Genomic DNA, 20,401 nt, shown 5'->3' with positions numbered 1-20,401 from the left:
CATCCTCAGCCAGCACTTCAGGTCCATCTGATGCAGGCAGAAGGGCCAGGCATGCATCTATTTCCCCTCCTTACCTAGCTTCCTAAGCCATCTATCTCTTTCTGGCCTTCACCTTTCTCTTGGAATCCACACCAGGAATCCATACGGGCCTTTCCTTTTGGTGTAAAAGGAATGTCAAGAAGTTTCTTTCCTTGACTTTGCAGTGTTCCCCTCTGCCTTTCACTTTTCAATGGAAAGGCCTTTTCACTTGTTCTTCACATCCATGGCCTCTTCTCACTCCTGCACCCTTATCTCCTCCCCATGTGTTTCCCTATGGATCTTCCAGTGAGAAAGTTAGTGGGATTTGGTGAGCTGCTCAGAAAGGAGGTGACAGGGCTGGTGTGCACACATTCCTTCACCAACCTGAAAGCAAACATGGAGGAACAAGCCTTGCTTCTTGCCCTCTCCTCCACCGACAGATAAATCTAGTCTTGACACACAAGGGTAGGCAGGGGGTGGGGGGAAGGGACAGAAAAAGGAGGAAACAAAGAATGTGTATACCACCATGGTGCCTGCTAATGGTCCCAACTTACCTGCTCCTAGCCAGAGAACCACAGTTCATAGCTCAAAGTCCATAAAGATGTTCATAAAGAGGCAGGAGAAAAACTTCCTCTCTTCTTATATAAATTTTAAGTCTATTTCATTGTGCACAGGGGAGTGGTTTTTCACACACATGCCCAGGACCCCAGCTGCCTTTCTCAGTTCTCACCTCTGTGTAGGCCTGGGTCACCTGCTCGTACAAGGTCTGATGGTGGTGGATTGCCAGTTCCAGGTCTTGCATCTCAGATGGCAGGCCACCTTCACTGCACATCTTGCACCAGGCATCCACTCCAGACAGGAACTAGAAGGAGAGGCCAGGTGGGTGAGTATGGAAACACCAAGGTGGAGAATGGGTGAGTTATGTGGAAAGGTCAGACACACCGGGTACAAATATGAGGACTTCTATTGGTGTTCAGAAAGCATGCAGAAGCCAGAACTTTTCCATTTAGTTCTATAAATACTAGCTTCTAGCACAACACTTGCTGTCTAGGAAGTGTAGCTTCCATAGGGAAGGCTGTTATGAAACTATGGGACAGAGTGAGCTATCTGGATGCTCAAAAGTTTCCCACATAGCAACTGATAGCACAGGTGTGGAAACTGCACCCTATGGCCCATGGACACATGAGAGCTTCTCACTCTGTGCATGTTCATGGGCACAGAGAGGGGTTACACGCAATATTCTGTGCACCTGTGTATCACTGCACCTGTGGGTTACTGAGTGTGAAGAGAAGCAATGAGAACCTCCTGCCTGACCACCAGGAGCCACAGGAAACTCGCAGTGACTATTCCTGCAGAGCGTGGAGATTAAGACTCAATAGGACTCATGCTTGGGTCAACCCCAGAGAAGGGAAGTGGGGAGGGACACCACTGGGGACAGGCTGTCCTGTGCCTGTAGTGTGGCTCCTGGGATGTGATCTATAAATGCAGATCTTAACAGATACAAAATTATCTAAAAATTAAAATTAACAACTGTAGAAGACTATGGTTCTCAGTGTACAAAGTGTGAGCTATCTGAAATCGCTGATTTATTGAATGGGAAAATGCACCTTTAATATGCAAATAATTCTTCACCCAACAGTCTGGAATGGTTCTGTCTGTGATTCTTCTCACCTGGGTGCACAGTTCCATTTAAATTAATTGCATAAATACCTTTTAATCTCATTCCCTAGAACATCTCATAGGAGGACAATAAAGAGCTGCCTAAATAAACATATGGAAAAAAATTTGATTCAATCAGTTTTTTTTCCTCCACAGCTAAAAAGAAGCATGGTTTATGAGTTTCCCTGAAGGATTAGTCATATCTGAGAAAATAACATTAAAGAACAAATACAAATAAAATTGCTTCTGACCCAACCCACTCTAGGTGAGGAAACATCAAATAAAAGTTAACTCCTGCAGTTGCTCTCAGTTCTGGTGTTGTGTTCTCTTCTGCAACTACTTGACTGCTGTCTTGGGTTATTGTCAGCTTTCAGCCCCTGGTCTGTTGGTGTTACGGTTGATTTTCCATTCTGTATGTCCTCTGACACATTAGGCCATGACTCTGCAGTTCTGGAAGAGCGCCAGGTGCCATCCAGTATCAGATTGCACATACTTGCTGACTACTCAGAAGAGTCTCTGCTAAGTTACTGCTTCACCAGTAACTACTTTACAGAGGAACCTGCAAGCAACTTGACATTCTTGTATAAACTGTGGAGTGAGAGGAGATGCTCTTCCACCAGGCCCTTGAGGTTTCTCTGCAATACTGTAGCAGGGATCCTATAGTAGAGGGTACATAGTGAATGGTCAGCTCTAGGAGAGAATGGCAGTGGCAGAGGGAAGCACTGAGTCTTCCTTCCAAATCTGGATGAATGTTGAATGAAGTGTGCAAGTGACAGAGCTGAAGAGAGAACAGGAGATATCCTGCTCAATACCCACATTTCTAAGAATGAACCAGTCACTACTTAAAAACAGAGAGGGAGAAATATTCCTAGTGACTTCTCAAAGTGTAGGACTGTGCTTGACTTGTGACACAAGTGTTTATTTCCATTTATGGAGGGTTATAGGTGGAAATAAATGCAGGAATGTAAATAAAGATAGCAGGATAGTACATGAAACAACTACGCATGGTAGAAATGTTTGCCATTTTGTAAGAACACTGTTCACCTTCCATGTTCCATCTGTGATATTATATGTTCAAAGCTGTCTTGGGAGAATTATGATTAGCTCCACATTAAGAAAGAGGAAACAAGCTCAGAATAGTGAGGTGAGTTGAGTTAATGAATGCCGGGCTGTGAATAGAACCCACAAATCTGGCCTCAAACTCTAGACTGGATTATCTCACGTTGCCTTCCCAGTTAGACTGGGTAACAGAGGGAGAGATTCAAGGTATGCCATATGTCTGATGTTCCTTTACCTGTGAGAGATTCAAATGTGACACCAAGAAAGAAACTTGGAAGTTAAGACCACAGGCTTTATTTTTTTATGTGTATTAAATGTTTTATTTAAAGATTTTTAACAGAAAAAGAAGGTACACAAATACAGATTACATGATGATGACCAAGGCAGTATTTTACATGACAAAATCAAAACAAATTTATGTAAATGTACCAACATTGAACAAGGTACTTGAAATTTAATCCAGATTGCATATGTATAAAATGATCTGACCACAGGCTTACGCAAAATAAATTATTTCCTAGTACACCAAAAATGCCAACCATTCTGACTGTAAACTGCCTTATTGTCCTGGTAAATTTTTTTTTTTTTTTTTGGTACTGGGGATCGAACTCAGGTCCTTGCGCTTGCTCAGCAGGCGGCGAAACCACTGAGCTAAATCCCCAGCCTCCTGGTAAATATTTTGAGAGAACTTCTATATAATACGAAAAAAGACACTTAAAGACTGCAATAAATAGAATACAGTTGTTAACATATTTGTAATGCAATTCTGCATAAAGTATACACAGTAAATCTTACTACTTAAAATTTTTAAAAACAAAAGACTACCTTGAATAAAGGTTAAAACCTCATCAAAGAAAAATGTTCATCATTTGTATATCATTGGTAGAAAACGGATAAGGTTTTATTGGGAGGAACAGAGAAGATATCTGATAAAGTCATTCATTTAAAATTTGCTTCAAAAATGTTCATAAATTTATAAACTGCTGCTTATATCATCTTAAAATATTATATCATGAATTCACTTTCTACTATTACTATTTAACCAGAAGACAAAAGAATAACTTGAAGAAAATGTTTCTCAAAATGAGGTCCAAAGGCCCTCAAAAATTCTAATGTAGGCTCCATAATAAACATTTTAAACAAATGCCCAATGTAATTATTCTACATTCTGAAATGCCCAATGGCAAAGAGGAACACTTAAAACAAGATCATAAACATATTTCTTACATGTCAGAATTCTCTGTAAGTTTATGTTGTGAATACTGCTTTTTGTTTTAAAACAAGTTCCAGGCATTAACAGAAAGATATATACCTAGCAAATAAACATATGAATGTGTATAAACATTTTCCTTTGATGTTTCCATTATTTTCAAACTTAGTTATTTGAAGAAAAGACAATATATGACTACAAGTTTTGGAAAAATTACATTTCTAATAAAATAAGGCATCCAAAAAATATTTTAAAAAAATTTACCAAGTGCCTATAAATTTTAAATCATTCTAAATTTGAAACTAGATAGCTTACCTAAAATTAAACTTTACTAAGATTATACCATTTTAACTTATTCAGACGATGATGGTTGCTTTCCAAGTCCTTTACATAAAAATGGTACTAAAACAGAAGATTGCTATATCTGGCAATTCTCTCAATAATAAAATGCTAGCCACTAATTTTTTGAAAATAGTTTGAAGAACTGCTCCTGAAATGAATTTTACTATATATTTCTTGTGTTATCCGACTAAATAAAAAAACTAAGGAGATAGAATTATAATATATGTGTTTTCTGCAGATTTATTCAAAATTCTTATTATTTTTGGATTTCCCTGAAGACTACATAAACTGGGGCCCAGATGTACAGGTAATATAGTTTAGAGAGAAACAAGCATAGTGAAGACATTCTACTTAAATGACAAATTATTTTCCTATATAGTAAATAATAAGAAAAAATATTAGGCATTCTGTCTCCACTCAAGAAATAGAATGCGCTTACAAGTTTGATTAACAACCAACTGCCTCATCATTATTATTATTTTTTAAATTAAATTCTTTTATTGGTACATTTTAGATATACAACACAATTACATTTCTAATTGGGAATTGTACCTTTACATAATGCATCTTGGTTCTTATTTTTTCCCCATTCCTAGCCCTCCCTTCACACCCTCCACCCTTCCCTATTTACAAAGACTTTATTTCCATTTTTTCCATTTCTCAGCATTTTTCCTTTCCTTTCTTTCCTTTCCCCTGCCCCTCCCACTACCCCTACCCCTTTGGACTTTTTCTTCCTATTTTGCATTATCGGTTATTCATTCTAATCTTGGTACATTTTAGATATACAATATAATGACATTCATCATTGGAAATTTGCACCTTTACATAATCTCTCTCAGTTCTTATTTTTCACCCTTGCCCAGCCCTCCCTTCAACCCCTCCAGTCCTCCCTATTTACAAAGATTTTGTTCCTATTTTTCCATTTTCTCATATTAATCCCATTCCCTTCTATCCTTTCCTCTAGCCCTCCCACTTCCTTCCCCTTTGCCCCTTTTCTTCCTATTTCACATTACCTATTATACATTTTAGTTCTTATTTGCACTTTCAGTTTCTCACACCAGAGAAACTATTTGGTATTTATACATGTGTGTCCTATTTATGTCACTTAAGAGTATTGGCTCAATGTGCATCCACTTAGCTATAAATGTCTCTAATTTCTCATTTTTTATGGCTGAGTAGTACTCTACTTTATAAAAAAAAACACATTTTCTTGATCCAGTCTCCAGTTGATGGGCATTTGGGCTGTTTCCAAGTTTTAGCTATTACAAACTATGCTGCTATGAACATGGGCACACATATATCACTGTGGTATGATTCTTTTAATTCTTTGGGGAAGATCCCCAGCAGGGGAATAGCTGGGCCAAATGGGACTTCCAGTCCTAGTTCTTTGAGGTATCTCCATACTGATTTCCACAGTGCTTGCACCAGTCTACACTCCCAGCAGCAGTGGAGAAGGGTTCCTCTTTCCCCACATCCCCGCCAGCATTTGTTATTGGTTGATTTCATGATAGCAGCCATTGTTTCTGGAGTGAAGTGGAATCTCAGCATTGTTTTCATTTGCATCTCTCGAATGAACAGTGATGTTGAACAGTTTTTCATGTATTTATTTGTTATTTCTACTTCTTTGTCTGAGAAATGTCTGTTCATTTCAGATGCCCATCTTCAGATTGGGTCTTTAAATTTGGGAGGTCTGATCTTTTTAAGTTCTTTATAGATTCGAGATAGTAGACCTTTGTCTGAGGAAGAGCAGGTGAAGATTTTTTCCCACATTGTGGGTTGCCTCTTCACACTGCTGGTGGTTTCTCTTGCTGGGCAGAAGCCTTTTAATAAGAAGAGATCCCACTTGTTGATTGTTTGTGCTAGTTCATGGGCAACTGAGGTTTTGTTCATAAAATCTTTTCCTACACCGATGTCTTCAAGGGTTCTACCTAACCTCTTTTCCAACTGGTTCAGAGTTTCTATTTTAATATTGAGATCTTTAATCCATTTTGATTTTAGTTTAGTTCATGGTGAGAGATACAGGTCTAGTTTGAATCTTTGGCAAGTTGAAGCCCAATTTTTCCAGCACCATTTATTCAAGAGGCTATCTTTCCTCCAGTGAGGGTGTTTGGCTCCTTTGTCGAAGATGAGATGGCTGAGTGTGTCTGGCGTTGTTTCTGCATCGTCTAATCTGTTCCACTGGTCCTCAAGTCTGTTTCTTTGCCAGTACCATGCTGTTTTTATCACAGTAGCTTTGTAGTAGAGTTGCAGGTTGGAGATTGTGATACCCCCTGCCATGTCTCTCTTACCTAGAATTGCTTTTGCTATTCTGGGTCTCTTCTTGTTCCAAATGAATTTTGGGTTTGTTTTCTCGAGGTCTATGAAGTATGCTTCTGGGATCTCAATTGGAATTGCATTAAATCTATATAGCAGTTTTGGAAGTATGTCCATTTTCACTATATGAATCCTTCCTACCCAGGAGCAGGGGATGTCTGTCCATTTTCTGATATCATCTTCAATCTCTCTTTTCAGAGTGCCATAGTTTTCAGAGAAGAGGTCTTTGATTTCTTTCGTTAGGATGATTCCTAGGTATTTCAGTGTTTTGGATGCTATTGTGAAAGGAATTATTTGCCCTATTTCTCTCTCAGTGAGTCTGTCATTGGTGTAGAGGAAAGCTATTGATTTTTGTGTGTTGACCTTGTAACCAGCTACTTGACTGAATTTGGTTATTAAGTCTAGAAGACTTTTGGTGGAGTTCTTGGGGTCTTCTATATAGAGTATCATGTCATCTGCAAATAATGACAATTTGACTTCTTCATTTCCTATCTTTATTCCTTTTATTTCTTTCTCTTGTCTAATTGCCGTGGCTAATGTTTCCAGAACTATATTGAACACGAGTGGTGATAGTGGACATCCTTGTCTTGTTCCTGATTTGAGTGTGAAGGATTTCAGTTTTTGACCATTTAGTATGATATTGGCTGTTGGTTTTTCATAGATGGCTTCTATCAGTTTGAGGTAGAGACCATCTATTCCAAGTTTTTGTAGGGTTTTTATCATAAATGCATGTTGGATTTTGTCAAATGCTTTTTCTGCATCTATGGAGATAATCATATGGTTTTTGTCCTTGGCTCTATTGATATAGTGTATTACATTGATTGATTTGCATATATTGAACCAACCCTGCATGCCTGGGATGAATCCCACTTGATCAGGGTGTATGTTCTTCTTGATGATGTTCTGCATTCTGTTTGCCAGTATCTTATTAAGGATTTTTGCATCTATGTTCATTAGTGAGATTGGCCTATAGTTCTCTTTTTCAGTTGGGTCTTTCTCTGCTTTGGGGATCAAGGTGATGCTTGCTTCCAGGAATGAATTTGAGAGTATTGCTTCCCTTTCAATTTCATTGAAGAGTTTATAAACAGTAGTGGCAGCAGTTCCTGTCTAAATGTCTTGTAGAATTCAGCAGTGAAGCCATCAGGGCCCAGACTTTTCTTAGTTGATAAGTTTTTAATTACATTTTCAATTTCATTGGTTGATATTCGGTTGTTCAGAATTTTTAAGTCTTCTTCATTCAACTTCAATAATTCATATGTATCTAGGAATCTGTCCATTTCTTCTGTGTTGTCCATCTTATTGGCGTATAGGTTCTGGAAGTAGGTATTGATGATCCTCTGGATTTCTGTTGGGTCTGTTGTAATTTCACCCTTTTCATTCCTAATTGCATGGATTTGGGCCTTTTCTTTCCTTTTTCTGACAAGGTTGGCTAAGAGTTTATCAATTTCATTGATTCTTTCGAAGAACCAACTCTTGGCTTCATTGATTTTTTTGTACCATTCTCTTAGTCTCCATTGCATTGATTTTTTTCCTCTGATCTTTATAATTTCCTCCCTTGTATGAGCTCTGGGGTTGTCCTGCTCTTCTTTTTCTAGAAGCTTGAGGTTCAGCATCAGGTTGTTTAATTGGGCTCGTGCTGTTTTCCTAATATGCGTATTCACTGCTATGAATTTCCCTCGTAAGACTGATTTCATTGTGTCCCATAGATTCCAATATGTTGTATTGTCATTGTCATTTAATTGAAGGAACTGTCTGATCACTTCTTTAATTTCCTCTGTGACCCATTGGTTATTCAGAAGTGTGTTGTTCAATTTCCACGTACTTATGAAATTTTTTGAGTTTCTTTTGTTGTGGATCTCCAATTTCATCGCACTATGGTCTGATAATATACAGGGGATAACTTCAATTCCTTTGCACTTCCTTAAACATGTTCTATGTGTGAGTATGTGGTCTATTTTGGAGAATGACCCATGTGCAGCTGAGAAGAATGTGTATTCTGATTTTGTGGGGTGGAAGACTCTGTAAACATCTGTTAAGTTCATTTGTTCAAGAGTTCGATTGAGTTCTAGTATTTCATTACTTATTTTTGTCTAATTGATCTATCTATTTGTGACAATGGGGTGTTGAGGTCCCCCACTACAATTATATTAGTGCATATATGACTTTTCATGTCTGTTAGTATTTGTTTTATATAGTTGGGTGCACTAGTGTTTGGTGCATAGATATTTATGATTGTCATCTCTTCCTCTTGGATTCCTCCCTTTACAAGGATGTAGTGTCCTTCTTCATCTCTCTTAATCAGTGTTGGTTTGAAATCTACTTGATCTGGAAAGAAAATAGCTACTCTTGCTTTTTTGGGGGGTTCCCATTGCATGGAGTATTGTTTTCCACCCTTTAACTTTCAGTCTATGAGTTTCCTTTTGAATGAAGTGTGTTTCTTGTATGCAGCATATTGTTGGATTTTGCTTCTTGACCCATTCTGCCAGTTTATTTCTTTTGATTGGTGAATTGAGACCATTAACGTTGATGGTTATAACTGAAACGTATTGACTTGTCATTGCCATGACTTTTTCTTTTTGTTGAGTTCTCCCCCTTTACATTTAATTTCTTGTCATGCCAGATGGGTTCATTGTGCTATGCTTCCTGCGGTTGTGATCCTCAATGTCTGTTCCTAGGATATTGTGTAAAATTCTTTGGAGTGCTGGTTTTGTATTCACGAAGTTCCTAAGGTGCTCTTTGTCATGAAAGTATCTTATTTCTCCATCCATTTTGAAAGAGAGTTTTGCAGGGTCCATCAATCTGGGTTGGAGGCTGTTTTCTTTTAGGGCTTGGAATATGTCACTCCAAGCTCTTCTTGCCTTGATGGTTTGTGTTGAGAAGTCTGCTGTGATTCTGATGGGCTTTCCTTTGTATGCAATTTGTTTCTTTTCTCTCACTGCTTGTAGAACTTTGTTCTTCTGTTGAGTTTCTAGAATCTTAACAATTATATGCCTATGTGTAGATTTTTTTTTTGATCAAGGCTATTTGGAGTCCTATATGCCTCACTTATCTGTATGTCAAGCTCTTTTCCCCTGTTTGGGAAGTTTTCTGCCATTATTTCTGTGAAGAGATCTTTTATGTCATCTGCACTCTCTCCTGTTTCTTCATTGAGCCCAATCAGTCTTATGTTATTCTTCTTTGCATCATCTAGCAGCTGCTGGATTGATTTCTCATGTTCCCTTATAATTTTGAAGCAATTTTTCTTTTCCTGGTCACTAATTGCAATCTTATCTTCTATATCTGAAATTCTGTCCTCACATTGGCTCATTCTGCTGTGTAGACTTTCAATGGAGTTTTTCATGTCCTGGAAATCTATTTGCATCTGTTTTATGGATTCCATTTGTTTCCTATGTTGAGATTCCATCATGTTCCTCAGCTCCTCTCTAGATTTATTAATCATGTGTTGCACTAGGGGCACAATTTCTCCTGTTATCTGAGAAATTATTTCTGATTTCATTTTTTCCAGATCCCCTTTTGTTGCCAGTTCAGTGGGTCCAGGTGGTTGAGTATCAGAGTGTTCCATCTCATTTCCCTTTGGGGTTGCTGTAGGTGATCTGGAAGTCTGGTTTTGAGACTTATTTACGTGTTTTCTCATTTCAACTGGGGGAGGGCTGTTGGCGCCTGCACAGATTACATCCTCTGAGCTGGGAGAGGTGGGACAGGGGCTGGGAGCAGCGGGAGGGATGGTGGCCCAAAAGCCCTTTCCTGTGAGCTGGGAGCAGTGGGAGGGATGGTGGCTGGGAAGCCCCTTCCTCTAGTCCAGGAGCAGTGGGATGGCAGCTCAGAAGCCCCTACCTCTGGGTCGGGAGCAGTGGGAGGGATGGTGGCCTGGAAGCCCCTTCCTCTGTGCCAGGAGTGGCGGGACAGAAGGTTGCCCAAAAGCCCTTTCCTCTGGGTTGGGAGCAGCGGGAGGGATGGTGGCCAGGAATCCCCTTCCTCTGGACCAGGAGCAGTGGGACAGCGGCTCAGAAGCCCCTACCTCTGGGCTGGGAGCAGCGGGACTCAGTACCATGGTCTGGTGGCCGGGGTCCCCTACGTCTTTGTAGTGTGGAACCAGGTGGCTGTACAGAGGAGCAGGGGGTGGGGGTTCCAATGGATTGTTGCCGGGGTGCGGGCTGATTCGGCATCTTCCGTGCGACTCGGGACCTCGGCAGGGCATGCGCAGACCTGCCTGTCTGCAGCGGGCTGATTTAGCATCTTCCGCATGACCCTCATCATTATTTAAGTCAAATAAAAAGCAACTCTATCAACAAAAGATTCCATATTCTCTATTATAGACTATAAGAATCAAGTATTACATCTAAATATAACTACAAAAAGAAATTAAAATTAACTTCCAGACAATTATGAAATGTGAATCCAAGCTGGTAACAAGTTTTTCCATGCATTAGATAGCAATATAAGCAGAATTCATAGTTGATAAATAAGGATCAGACCCATTCTTCTTCATACATTGAAAAATGATTGATAAACTCAAAACCTGCAAATTCATATCTATCAATCTTCCTCATAATGTCATTATCATCTGGGGTCAGCTGGACAGGTTCTTTAGGAAACTGAGAATCAAAGTTGTCCAAACTGAATTTCTCCTGAAATATTTTGTGCAAAGGGAGGCATCACCTGCTTTCGCTCCATCATTTCCTATTCAACATTTCGAAAGAATGGATGCTCCTGAACATCAGCAAATCCTGTTTGAGGATGACAACCCAATAGTTCCTTTGGGTCCCTGTTCAGAAAACTCTTCAAGACACTTGCAGCTTTCACAAGCAGACAACGTGGTATGTGAATTTTTCTTTCCAAAATAACTTGCAAGAGATTATTGTCTGTGTTTTGGTCAGGGTTATCAGAGCTCTCAACAAGATGAAATGGAGACTTTCTTACCAACATCTCAAACATTAGTACTCCACGAGTCCACCATAAAACTATAATCTTCTCTTAAAATTTCTGGAGACAGGTAATTAGGAGTGCCACAGAAAGTGTCAGTCGTATCTCCTGGCTGTGGTCCTTCCTTACACATGGAATAGTCAGTGAGTTAATGTGCCCTTCTGAGTCCAGTAATAAGTTGTGCAATTTCAAATTTCTATAAAGTATCCCTCACTCATGAAGATAACTGAATGCTAAACTGATTTCTGAAGAGTAAAACCTGGCACGTTCTTCAGAAGTATTCTTTGTTGCTGCATATGAAACATTAGATCTCCCCCATTTGCATAGTCTAGAACAAAGAACAGTCTGCTTTCTGTCCGGAAGCAAGAATGCAGTCCAACAAGAAAAGGATGATTAGATGCCTGCTCCAAAACCTGCCTCTCTGGCAGTACCCGATCAATGTTGACAAGCTCTTTTTTCACCACTTTCATTGTGTAGATACGATGTATTTTAAAAAATTGAACCAGCAGTACTTTTGCATAACTTCCTTTCTCTATCACCCAGAGCAAATCAAAGTCCTGAAAACCTAAACTGGATGAAGCTTTGCCCCTTTCTCTGGTATTCACTGCCTCATTCTCTTCATCCATTTGTTCTAAAACCTCAGGACTTTTAAGGTTATATGGGATTACTGCCTGTGCAGGATCTACAGCCATGGATGATTGATTCACTGGCATCATGGGTTCCGGTGGCAAAGAATGCTGCCCATATTCAATTGTGATAAATTTGTGGCATTTCTTATGAACCAAGAGTTTATAGTTGATACACTTATATTCCTGGTGTCCAAGTCCTCCTATATGGTCTGTGCAGATGGCACAATGACATACATCTGCTGAAACATTTGGCTTGAAAAGTATGGCCATTTGCACAATAAAGCTTTCTCTAGAGGTGTGTACCTCTGTGGTAGATGGATTTGTCTTTTCCTGGATGTTCTTTTAGGATGTTCTGGTAAACAAGGCGATGCATGAATTAAGAGTTCAGAATCCTTGTTTAGATCAGAAAACCTATAGGCTTCTCCTAACTCCAACTGAGGTGATACAGAATTTAGGTCTCCTTCCTCATCTACCCATTTTTTGCAAAAAGCTTTTTATTGTCAAAAGACCAGATGTCTTGAACTTCATTGCTCTCAAAGGGGATGGAACTCTCAAAATGTGTTATCATATCTCTTCCCATAAGCAGGGCCTGTTGGGTAGAAGTGTGGGTCGTGGAGGTGCTTGGGAAGAAGGGACCATAGAAGGGTTGGTTGCCCAGGAAGACTGGCACAAAGGGCTTGATGAGTGAGGGCGGTCTGACTGCCTGCACTGACCACACTGGCTGGACTTCAGCATAGCTTTCTGCCAAGTAATTTCCAGTGGTGGGTGGGCCAGGGCGGATGTATGCTAGGCTTCACAGTGTCTCTTGGGCACTGGTGGCTGTGACTTTGGTCTCCCTCTCTGGACACCTTTGTCTCTCTGTTTTGCTGCCGGCTCTAGGGAGACCTGCCCAGAGCTACTGGGTGTCTCTGGGCCTCGTGAAATTTGCCCTGAGGTCTTTCGAGTTTTGGTCTCATTGGTATTTGGGCTTAGGGAGACTTTGGATGGGTACCTTGATTTTGGTAAGTCACTGGTGGTCAGACCTGGGGAGACTTTCCCTCGGCTGTCTGTGACAGTTGGGTGGCTCCTGCAATGTGGCCTGTTGCATCTGGATGGAGTCAACTGTCTTCTCAATCTTTCACATATACTTTCTCTGCCTGGGGTCCCAAGGCTGCAACGTCAAGAAGTGGGGAAGCAGCTCAGCCTGTTTCCTGTTGACCATCTCCAGCCAAGTGAGCACCTTGGGAGATGGCTGTTACTAAAGTATGATGCCTGGTAACAAGGGTCCCAACTTCTGTTTGGACATGTTGCCAAGAAAGTGAGGTCATGTCTTGGGGTTCCACAAATGGAGTCCCCCTCTGATAAGAAAACCCTTGGCTCATTTTTTTCTTCATACTAAATAAATCAGTGGCTACTTATTATTTTTATCTAAGTATCTATGAATCCTTTTATCTATCTATTAGTTTTTTACTTTTGCATTACTGTGGCTTGTACTCTGCATCTTCCCAATGAACTACCAGTATATCCTTAGACTTCTTTTTTTTCAGATATGCATTAAGTCACAAAATTGGTCAGGTTGGACTCCACTTTGTGATCTTCTTGCCTCAACTACTCAGAGTGCTGGGGTTACAGTCATACACCATCTTGCCTGATCCAGTGTGCTATTTAGAAACAGCAAAGCTAGGAAAACTTTTGGTAATATCAAGCATTGGTAACATCTTCACTTTTAAAGCAACAGGTTTGTATTGACACTTTGCATGTGGTGAGCACAGCGCTAAGGGTTTTTTTCTATATAAAGGAGGCATTTTCTCTGAAGATGCACTGCTGAGGATTTATACCTAGAGAGCCATGAAATTTTAGGATCCTTTTTTTTCTTATCATTGTTTCTATTTAATTAGGTAGTACTGAGACTTTCTAGAAATTTCCACAATAACTTTCCTTAAGAAATATGAATGTTTGTTTCAAAGTATAACTTCTGGGGTGGTGGTAGTGGATCCATAGCAGGCTGTACTATTAAGGTGCACACAAATAATTATTCATTCTTAGCTAATGAACTTACTACCAAAGTATAGTATTCAGTTTAGTAACATATTAAGTTTCCCTGAAAATAAGACCTAACTGGAATGACCTAACCGGAACTAGCCCTAGCTGATCATAACCATGGTGATGGCCAGTGTTATGCAGAAAGTTATACCTTACTCTTTCTTGATGGGTACTTTGTACTGGCAGGTAAAGCAAGGATAGGCTGATTGGAGTTGACAATTTTTTTCTGGTTAGGTCTTATTTTCTTGAAAACATAGAGTGGGGCCAGACAACATGTGGTGACTGCATGGCAGATAGTCTTAGTAAACCCTAGAAAACATCGCCCAATGGTGATAATGAACACATACAGCTAGTATTTGAAACTTTCCTTGTGGCTATTTGTAATCATTTCCTGTTCTATCCAAATCAGTCCCTGTACTTGTGTCCCATGTGGGTAGTCTGCATTTTCTAGATGTGAGGAAGCTATAACCATTTGGCATGTAGATTTTTTGTTTTTTGAAGAGCTTATTCAATCAATATAACCATGGTCATGGGAGAGAACTGACCCAGAGTGATCCCTCACCCTCCCAACATAATGGAGCAGACCCCACAGGAGGAGCAGCACCTCCTCCACATGAGATAGCCATTCTGCGATGGAGTGGCAGTGAACCACCCCCAAAAGGATCATAATGTGAGGGAGCAAGACCACAGGCTTTATGTTAGACACATCTGGGTGGAAACCACAGCTGCTCATAGACTGTTGGATTTTAACAATAGTGTGTTAGTAAATGTTTAATAACCAGCATATATATGTGTGTATGTGCTGGTATATTACATGTATACACATAAATACATTATAAATTTCACTGATGTAAAGGACATGTAACATACAACTTGCAAAGAAAAATAACATATACAGTGCTCTTTATTTGAATTTCATGTAGCCAATGAATTCTCACAGAATGTTTTTATTGAACTGTTGTATCCATAGTCGACCTAGGTTTGCAACTGACAAACTCGTATAGTTCCAACATAAATACTGGGTGATATTTTCCCCCATGTTAAATAGTAAGAGAAAAGTGCAAATATCTGAAGATTTGTATCAGCACATCACTTGTTCATAAATGATGTGACTTTTTTATTAATTTTATTGGTATATTGAAGGTATACAATACAATGACATTCATCATTGGGAAGCTGCACCTTTACATAATCCATTTTGGTTCTTATTTTTTCCCCATTCCCCTGACCTCCATTCAACCCTTCCACCCTTCCCTATCTACAAAGATTTTGTTTCCATTTATTCATTTCCTCACATTAATTCCATTCCCTTCTTTCTTTTCCCCTACCGCTCCCAATTCCCCTTCCTCTTTGTACCTTTTCTTCCTATTTCACATTATCTATTATAACTTTTAGTCCTTATTTACACTTTAAGTTTCTCACACTAGAGAAACTATTTGGTATTTACATATGTGTGTCCTATTTATTTCACTTAAGAGTATCACTTTGGGCCAGGGATTTAGCTCAGTGGTTCCACAGCTTGCCTTGCAAGTGCAAGGTCCTGAGTTCAATTCCTGGTGCCAAAAAAAAAAAAAGAGTATCGCCTCAATGTGCATCTATTTAGCTATAAATGTCTCTAATTTCTCATTTTTTATGGCTGAGTGGTACTTCATTTTATAAAAAAGAACACATTTTCTTTATCCAGTTTCCAGTTGATGGGCAATTGGGCTGCTTCCAAGTTTTAGCTATTACAAATTGTGCTGCTGTAAACATGAGTGCATATATACCATTGTAGTATGATACTTTTAATTCTTTGGGAAGATCCCCAGCAGTGGAATACCGGGGTCAAATGGGACTTCCAATCTAGTTCTTTGAGATATCTCCATAGTGATTTCCACAGTGGTTCTACCAGTCTACACTCCCACCAGCAGTGGAGTAGGGTTCTTCTTTCCCCACAGCCCCACCAGCATTTGTTATTGGTTGATTTCACGATGGCAGCCATTCTTTCTGGAGTGAGGTGGAATCTCAGTGTTATTTTCATTTGGATCTCTCCAATGACCAGTGATGTTGAACTTTTTTTCATATGTTTATTTGCTATTCCACTTCTTTGTCTGAGAAATGTCTGTTCATTTCAGATGCCCACTTTTGGATTGGGTCTTTAAATTTGGGAGGTCTGATTTTTTTAAAGTTCATTATAGATTCTAGATAGTAGACCTTTGAGGAATAGCAGGTAAAATTTTTTTCCCACATTGTGTGTGGTCTCTTCACACTGTTGGTGGTTTCTCTTGCTGTGCAGAAGCTTTTTAATAAGAAGAGATCCCACTTGTTGACTGTTTGTGCTAGTTCATGGGCAACTGAACTTTTGTTCATAAAATCTTTTCCTACATCAATGTCTTCAAGAGTTCTACCTAACCTCTGTTCCAGCCGGTTCAGCGTTTCTATTTTAATATTTAGATCTTTCATCCATTTCCATTTTAGTTTAGTGTATGGCAAGAGATATGGGTCTAGTTTTAATCTTTGGCAAGTTGAAACCCAATTTTTCCAGCACCATTTATTAAAGAGGCTATCTTTCCTGCAGCAAGGGTGTTTGCCTCCTTTCTCGAAGATGAGGTGGCTGAGTGTGTCTGGAGTTCTTTCTGCATCTTCTAATCTGTTCCACTGGTCCCCCAGTGTGTTTCTTTACCAGTACCATGCTGTTTTATCACAGTAGCTTTGTAGTATAGTTTCAAGTTGGGGGTTGTGATACCCCCTGCCATGTGTCTGTTGCCTAGAATTGCTTTTGCTATTCTAGTCTCTTCTTGTTTCAAATGAATTTTTGGATTGTTTTCTCAAAGTCTGTGAAGTATGCTGTTGGAATTTCAATGGGGATTGCATTGAATCTATATAGCAGTTTTGGAAGTATGGCCATTTTCACTATGTTGATTCTTCCTACCCAGGTGCAAGGGATGTCTTCCCATTTTCTGATATCATCTTCAATCTCTCTTTTCAGAGTGCTATAATTTTCAGAGAAGAGGTCTTTGATTTCATTTGTTAGGTTGATTCCTAGGTATTTTTGGATGATATTGTGGATGCTATTATGAAAGGAATTATTTGCCCTATTTCTCTCTCAGTGAGTCGTCATTCGTGTAGAGGAAAGCTATTGATTTTTGTGTGTTGACCTTGTATCCAGCTACTCTACTGAATTTGGTTATTAAGTCTAGAAGACTTTTGGTGGAGTTCTTGGGGTCTTCTATATAGAGCATCATGTCATCTGCAAGTAATGACAATTTGACTTCTTCATTTCCTATCTTTATTCCTTTTCTTTCTCTTGTCTAACTGCTGTGGCTAATGTTGCCAAGACTATATTGAGCAGGAGTGATGATAGTAGAATCCTTGTCTTGTTCCTGATTTGAGTGTGAAGGATTTCAGTTTTTGACCATTTAGTATGATATTGGCTGTTGGTTTCTCATAGATGGCTTTTTATCAGATTGAGGTAGAGACCGTCTATTCCAATTTTTTGTAAGGTTTTTATCATAAATGCATGTTGGATTTTGTTGAATGCTTTTTCTGCATCAATTGAGATGATCATATGGTCTTTGTCCTTGGTTCTATTGATATAGTGTATTACACTGATTGATTTGCATATGTTGAACCATCCCTGCATGCCTGGGATGAATCCCACTTGCTCAGGTTGTATGATCTTCTGCATTCTATTTGCCAGTATCTTATTAAGGATTTTTGCACCTATGTCCATTAGTAGATTGATCTATAGTTCTCTTTTTCAGTTGGGTCTTTCTCTGATTTGGGGATCAAGATGATGCTTGCTTCCAGGAATGAATTTGGGAGTATTGCTTCCCTTTCAATTTCATTGAAGAGTTTAAACAGTAGTGGCAGCAATTCCTCTCTAAATATCTTGTAGAATTCAGCAGTGAAGCCATCAGGACCCAGGCTTTTCTTAGTTGGTAAGTTTTTAATTACATTTTCAATTTCATTGGTTGATATTTGGTTGTTCAGAATTTTTAGGTCATCTTCATTCAACTTTGGTAATTCATATGTATCTAGGAATCTGTCATTTCTTCTGTGTTGTCCATCTTATTGGCGTATAGGTTCTGGAAGTAGGTACTGATGATCCTCTGGATTTCTGCTGGGTCTGTTGTAATTTCACCCTTTTCATTCTTAATTGCATGGATTTGGGCTTTTGTTTCCTTTTTCTGATAAGCTTAGCTATGGGTTTGTCAATTTTGTTTATTCTTTCAAAGAGCCAACCCTGGGCTTCATTGAGTTTTTATATTGTTCTCTTAGTCTCCATTGCATTGATTTCTGCCCTGATCTTTATAATTTCCTCCCTTGTATGAGCTTTGGGTCTGTCCTGCTCTTCTTTTTCTAGAAGCTTAAGGTTCAGCATCAGGTTGTTTAATTGGGCTCACTCTGCTTTCCTAATGTGAGTATTCACTGCTATGAATTTCCCTCATAAGACTGCTTTCATTGTGTCCCACAGATTCCGATATGTTGTATTATCATTGTCATTTAATTGTAGGAACGCTCTGATTTCTTCTTTATTTTCCTCCGTGACCCATTGGCTATTCAGAAGTGTGTTGTTCAATTTCCACGTGCTTATGAAATTTTTTGAGTTTCTTTTGCTATTGATCTCCAATTTCATCACACTATGGTCTGATAATATACAGGGGATAATGTCAATTCCTTTGCACTTACTTAAACATGTTCTATGAGTGAGTATGTGGTCTATGTTAGAGAAAGACCCATGTGCAACTGAAAAGAATGTGTATTCTGATTTTGTGGGGCGGAACACTCTGTAAACATATATTAAGTTCATTTTTTCAAGAATTTGATTGAGTTCTAGTATTTCATTGTTTATTTTTTGTCTTGTTGATCTATCTGTTTGTGATAGTGGGGTATTGAGGTCCCCCACTACTATTGTATTAGTGCTTATATGATTTTTTATGTCCATTAGTATTTGTTTTATATAGTTGGGCGCACTAGTGTTTGGTGCATATATATTAATGATTATCATCTTTTCCTCTTGGATTGTTCCCTTTACAAGGATGTAGTGTCCTTCTTTGTCTTCCTAATCAGTGTTGGTTTGAAATCCACTTGATCTGCAAAGAGGATAGCTACTCCTGCTTTTTGGGGGGGGGGGGTTCCTGTCTCATGGAGTATTGTTTTCCACCCTTTAACATTCAGTCTATGAGTTTCCTTTTGAATTAAGTGTGTTTCTTGTATGCAGCATATTGTTGGATTTTGCTTCTTGACCCATTCTGCCAGTCTATTTCTTTTGATTGGTGAATTGAGACCATTAACATTGATGGTTATAACTGATACGTATTGACTTATCCTTGTTATGATTTTTTTTTGTTGGATTCTCCTCCTTTGCATTTAATTTCTTGTTGTGCCTAACAGATTCATTCTGCAGGGCTTCCTAGGGTTGTGATCCTTATTGTCTTTTCCTAGTATATTGTCTAATATTTTTTGCAGTGCTGGTTTGGTATTCATGAACTCCCTAAGGTGCTCTTTGTCATGAAAGTATCTTATTTCTCCATCAATTTTGAAAGATAGTTTTGCAGGGTACATCAATCTGGGTTGGAGGTTGTTTTCCTTTAGGGCTTGAAATATGTCACCCCATGCTCTTCTTGCCTTGTGGGTTTGTGTTGAGAAGTCTGGTGTGAATTCTGATGGGCTTTCCTTTGTATGCGATTTGTTTCTTTTCTCTCACTGCTTGTAGAACTTTGTTCTTTTGTTGGGTTTCTGGAATCTTAACAATTATATGCCTATGTGTATATATATATATTTTTTTTTATCATGCCTAGTTGGAGTCCTATATGCCTCACTTATCTGTATGTCAAGTTCTTTCCCCCTGCTTGGGAAGTTTTCTGCCATTACTTCTGTGAACAGTTTTTTTTATGTCATCTGCACTCTCGACTGTTTCTTCATTGACTCTGATCAGTCTTATATTTTTCTTCTTTGCATCATCTAGCACCTGCTGGATCAATTTCTCGTGGTCCCTTACTATTTTAAAGCAATTTTTCTTTTCCTGGTCACTAATTGCAATGTTATGTTCTATATCTGAAATTCTGTCCTCTCATTGGTTCATTCTGCTGTGTAGACTTTCAATGGAGTTTTTAATCTCCTGGAAATCTGTTTGCATCTGTTTTATGGATTCCATTTGTTTCCTATGTTGCGATTCCATCATGTTCCTCAGCTCCTCTATTTTTTTTTAATCTGTGTCCACTCTAGATTAATCATGTCTTGT

The 20,401-nt window shown here is 39.1% G+C and overlaps 1 protein-coding gene across 26 annotated transcripts in view; it reads right to left on the bottom strand.

Annotated features, from left to right (window-relative positions):
- Kalrn (kalirin RhoGEF kinase) overlaps positions 1 to 20,401 on the bottom strand; it is a 698,268-nt gene that overhangs the window by 370,469 nt on the left and 307,398 nt on the right. For all 26 annotated transcript variants that reach the window (XM_021259403.2, XM_021259427.2, XM_021259411.2 and 23 more), the window contains exon 8: positions 749 to 880. In XM_021259403.2, the coding sequence (XP_021115062.1) occupies positions 749 to 880 (132 nt within the window). The remainder of the gene's footprint in view (positions 1 to 748; positions 881 to 20,401) is intronic.

The sequence above is a fragment of the Heterocephalus glaber genome, unplaced genomic scaffold, assembly GCF_053883595.1.
Source record: "Heterocephalus glaber isolate CG9 unplaced genomic scaffold, H.glaber_assembly_v1.0 deba00000122, whole genome shotgun sequence".
In the NCBI taxonomy this organism is placed as follows: Eukaryota; Metazoa; Chordata; class Mammalia; order Rodentia; family Bathyergidae; genus Heterocephalus; species Heterocephalus glaber.
The sequence above is the reverse complement of the archived record's forward strand: the minus strand, read 5'-3'. Positions and strand labels throughout refer to the sequence as shown.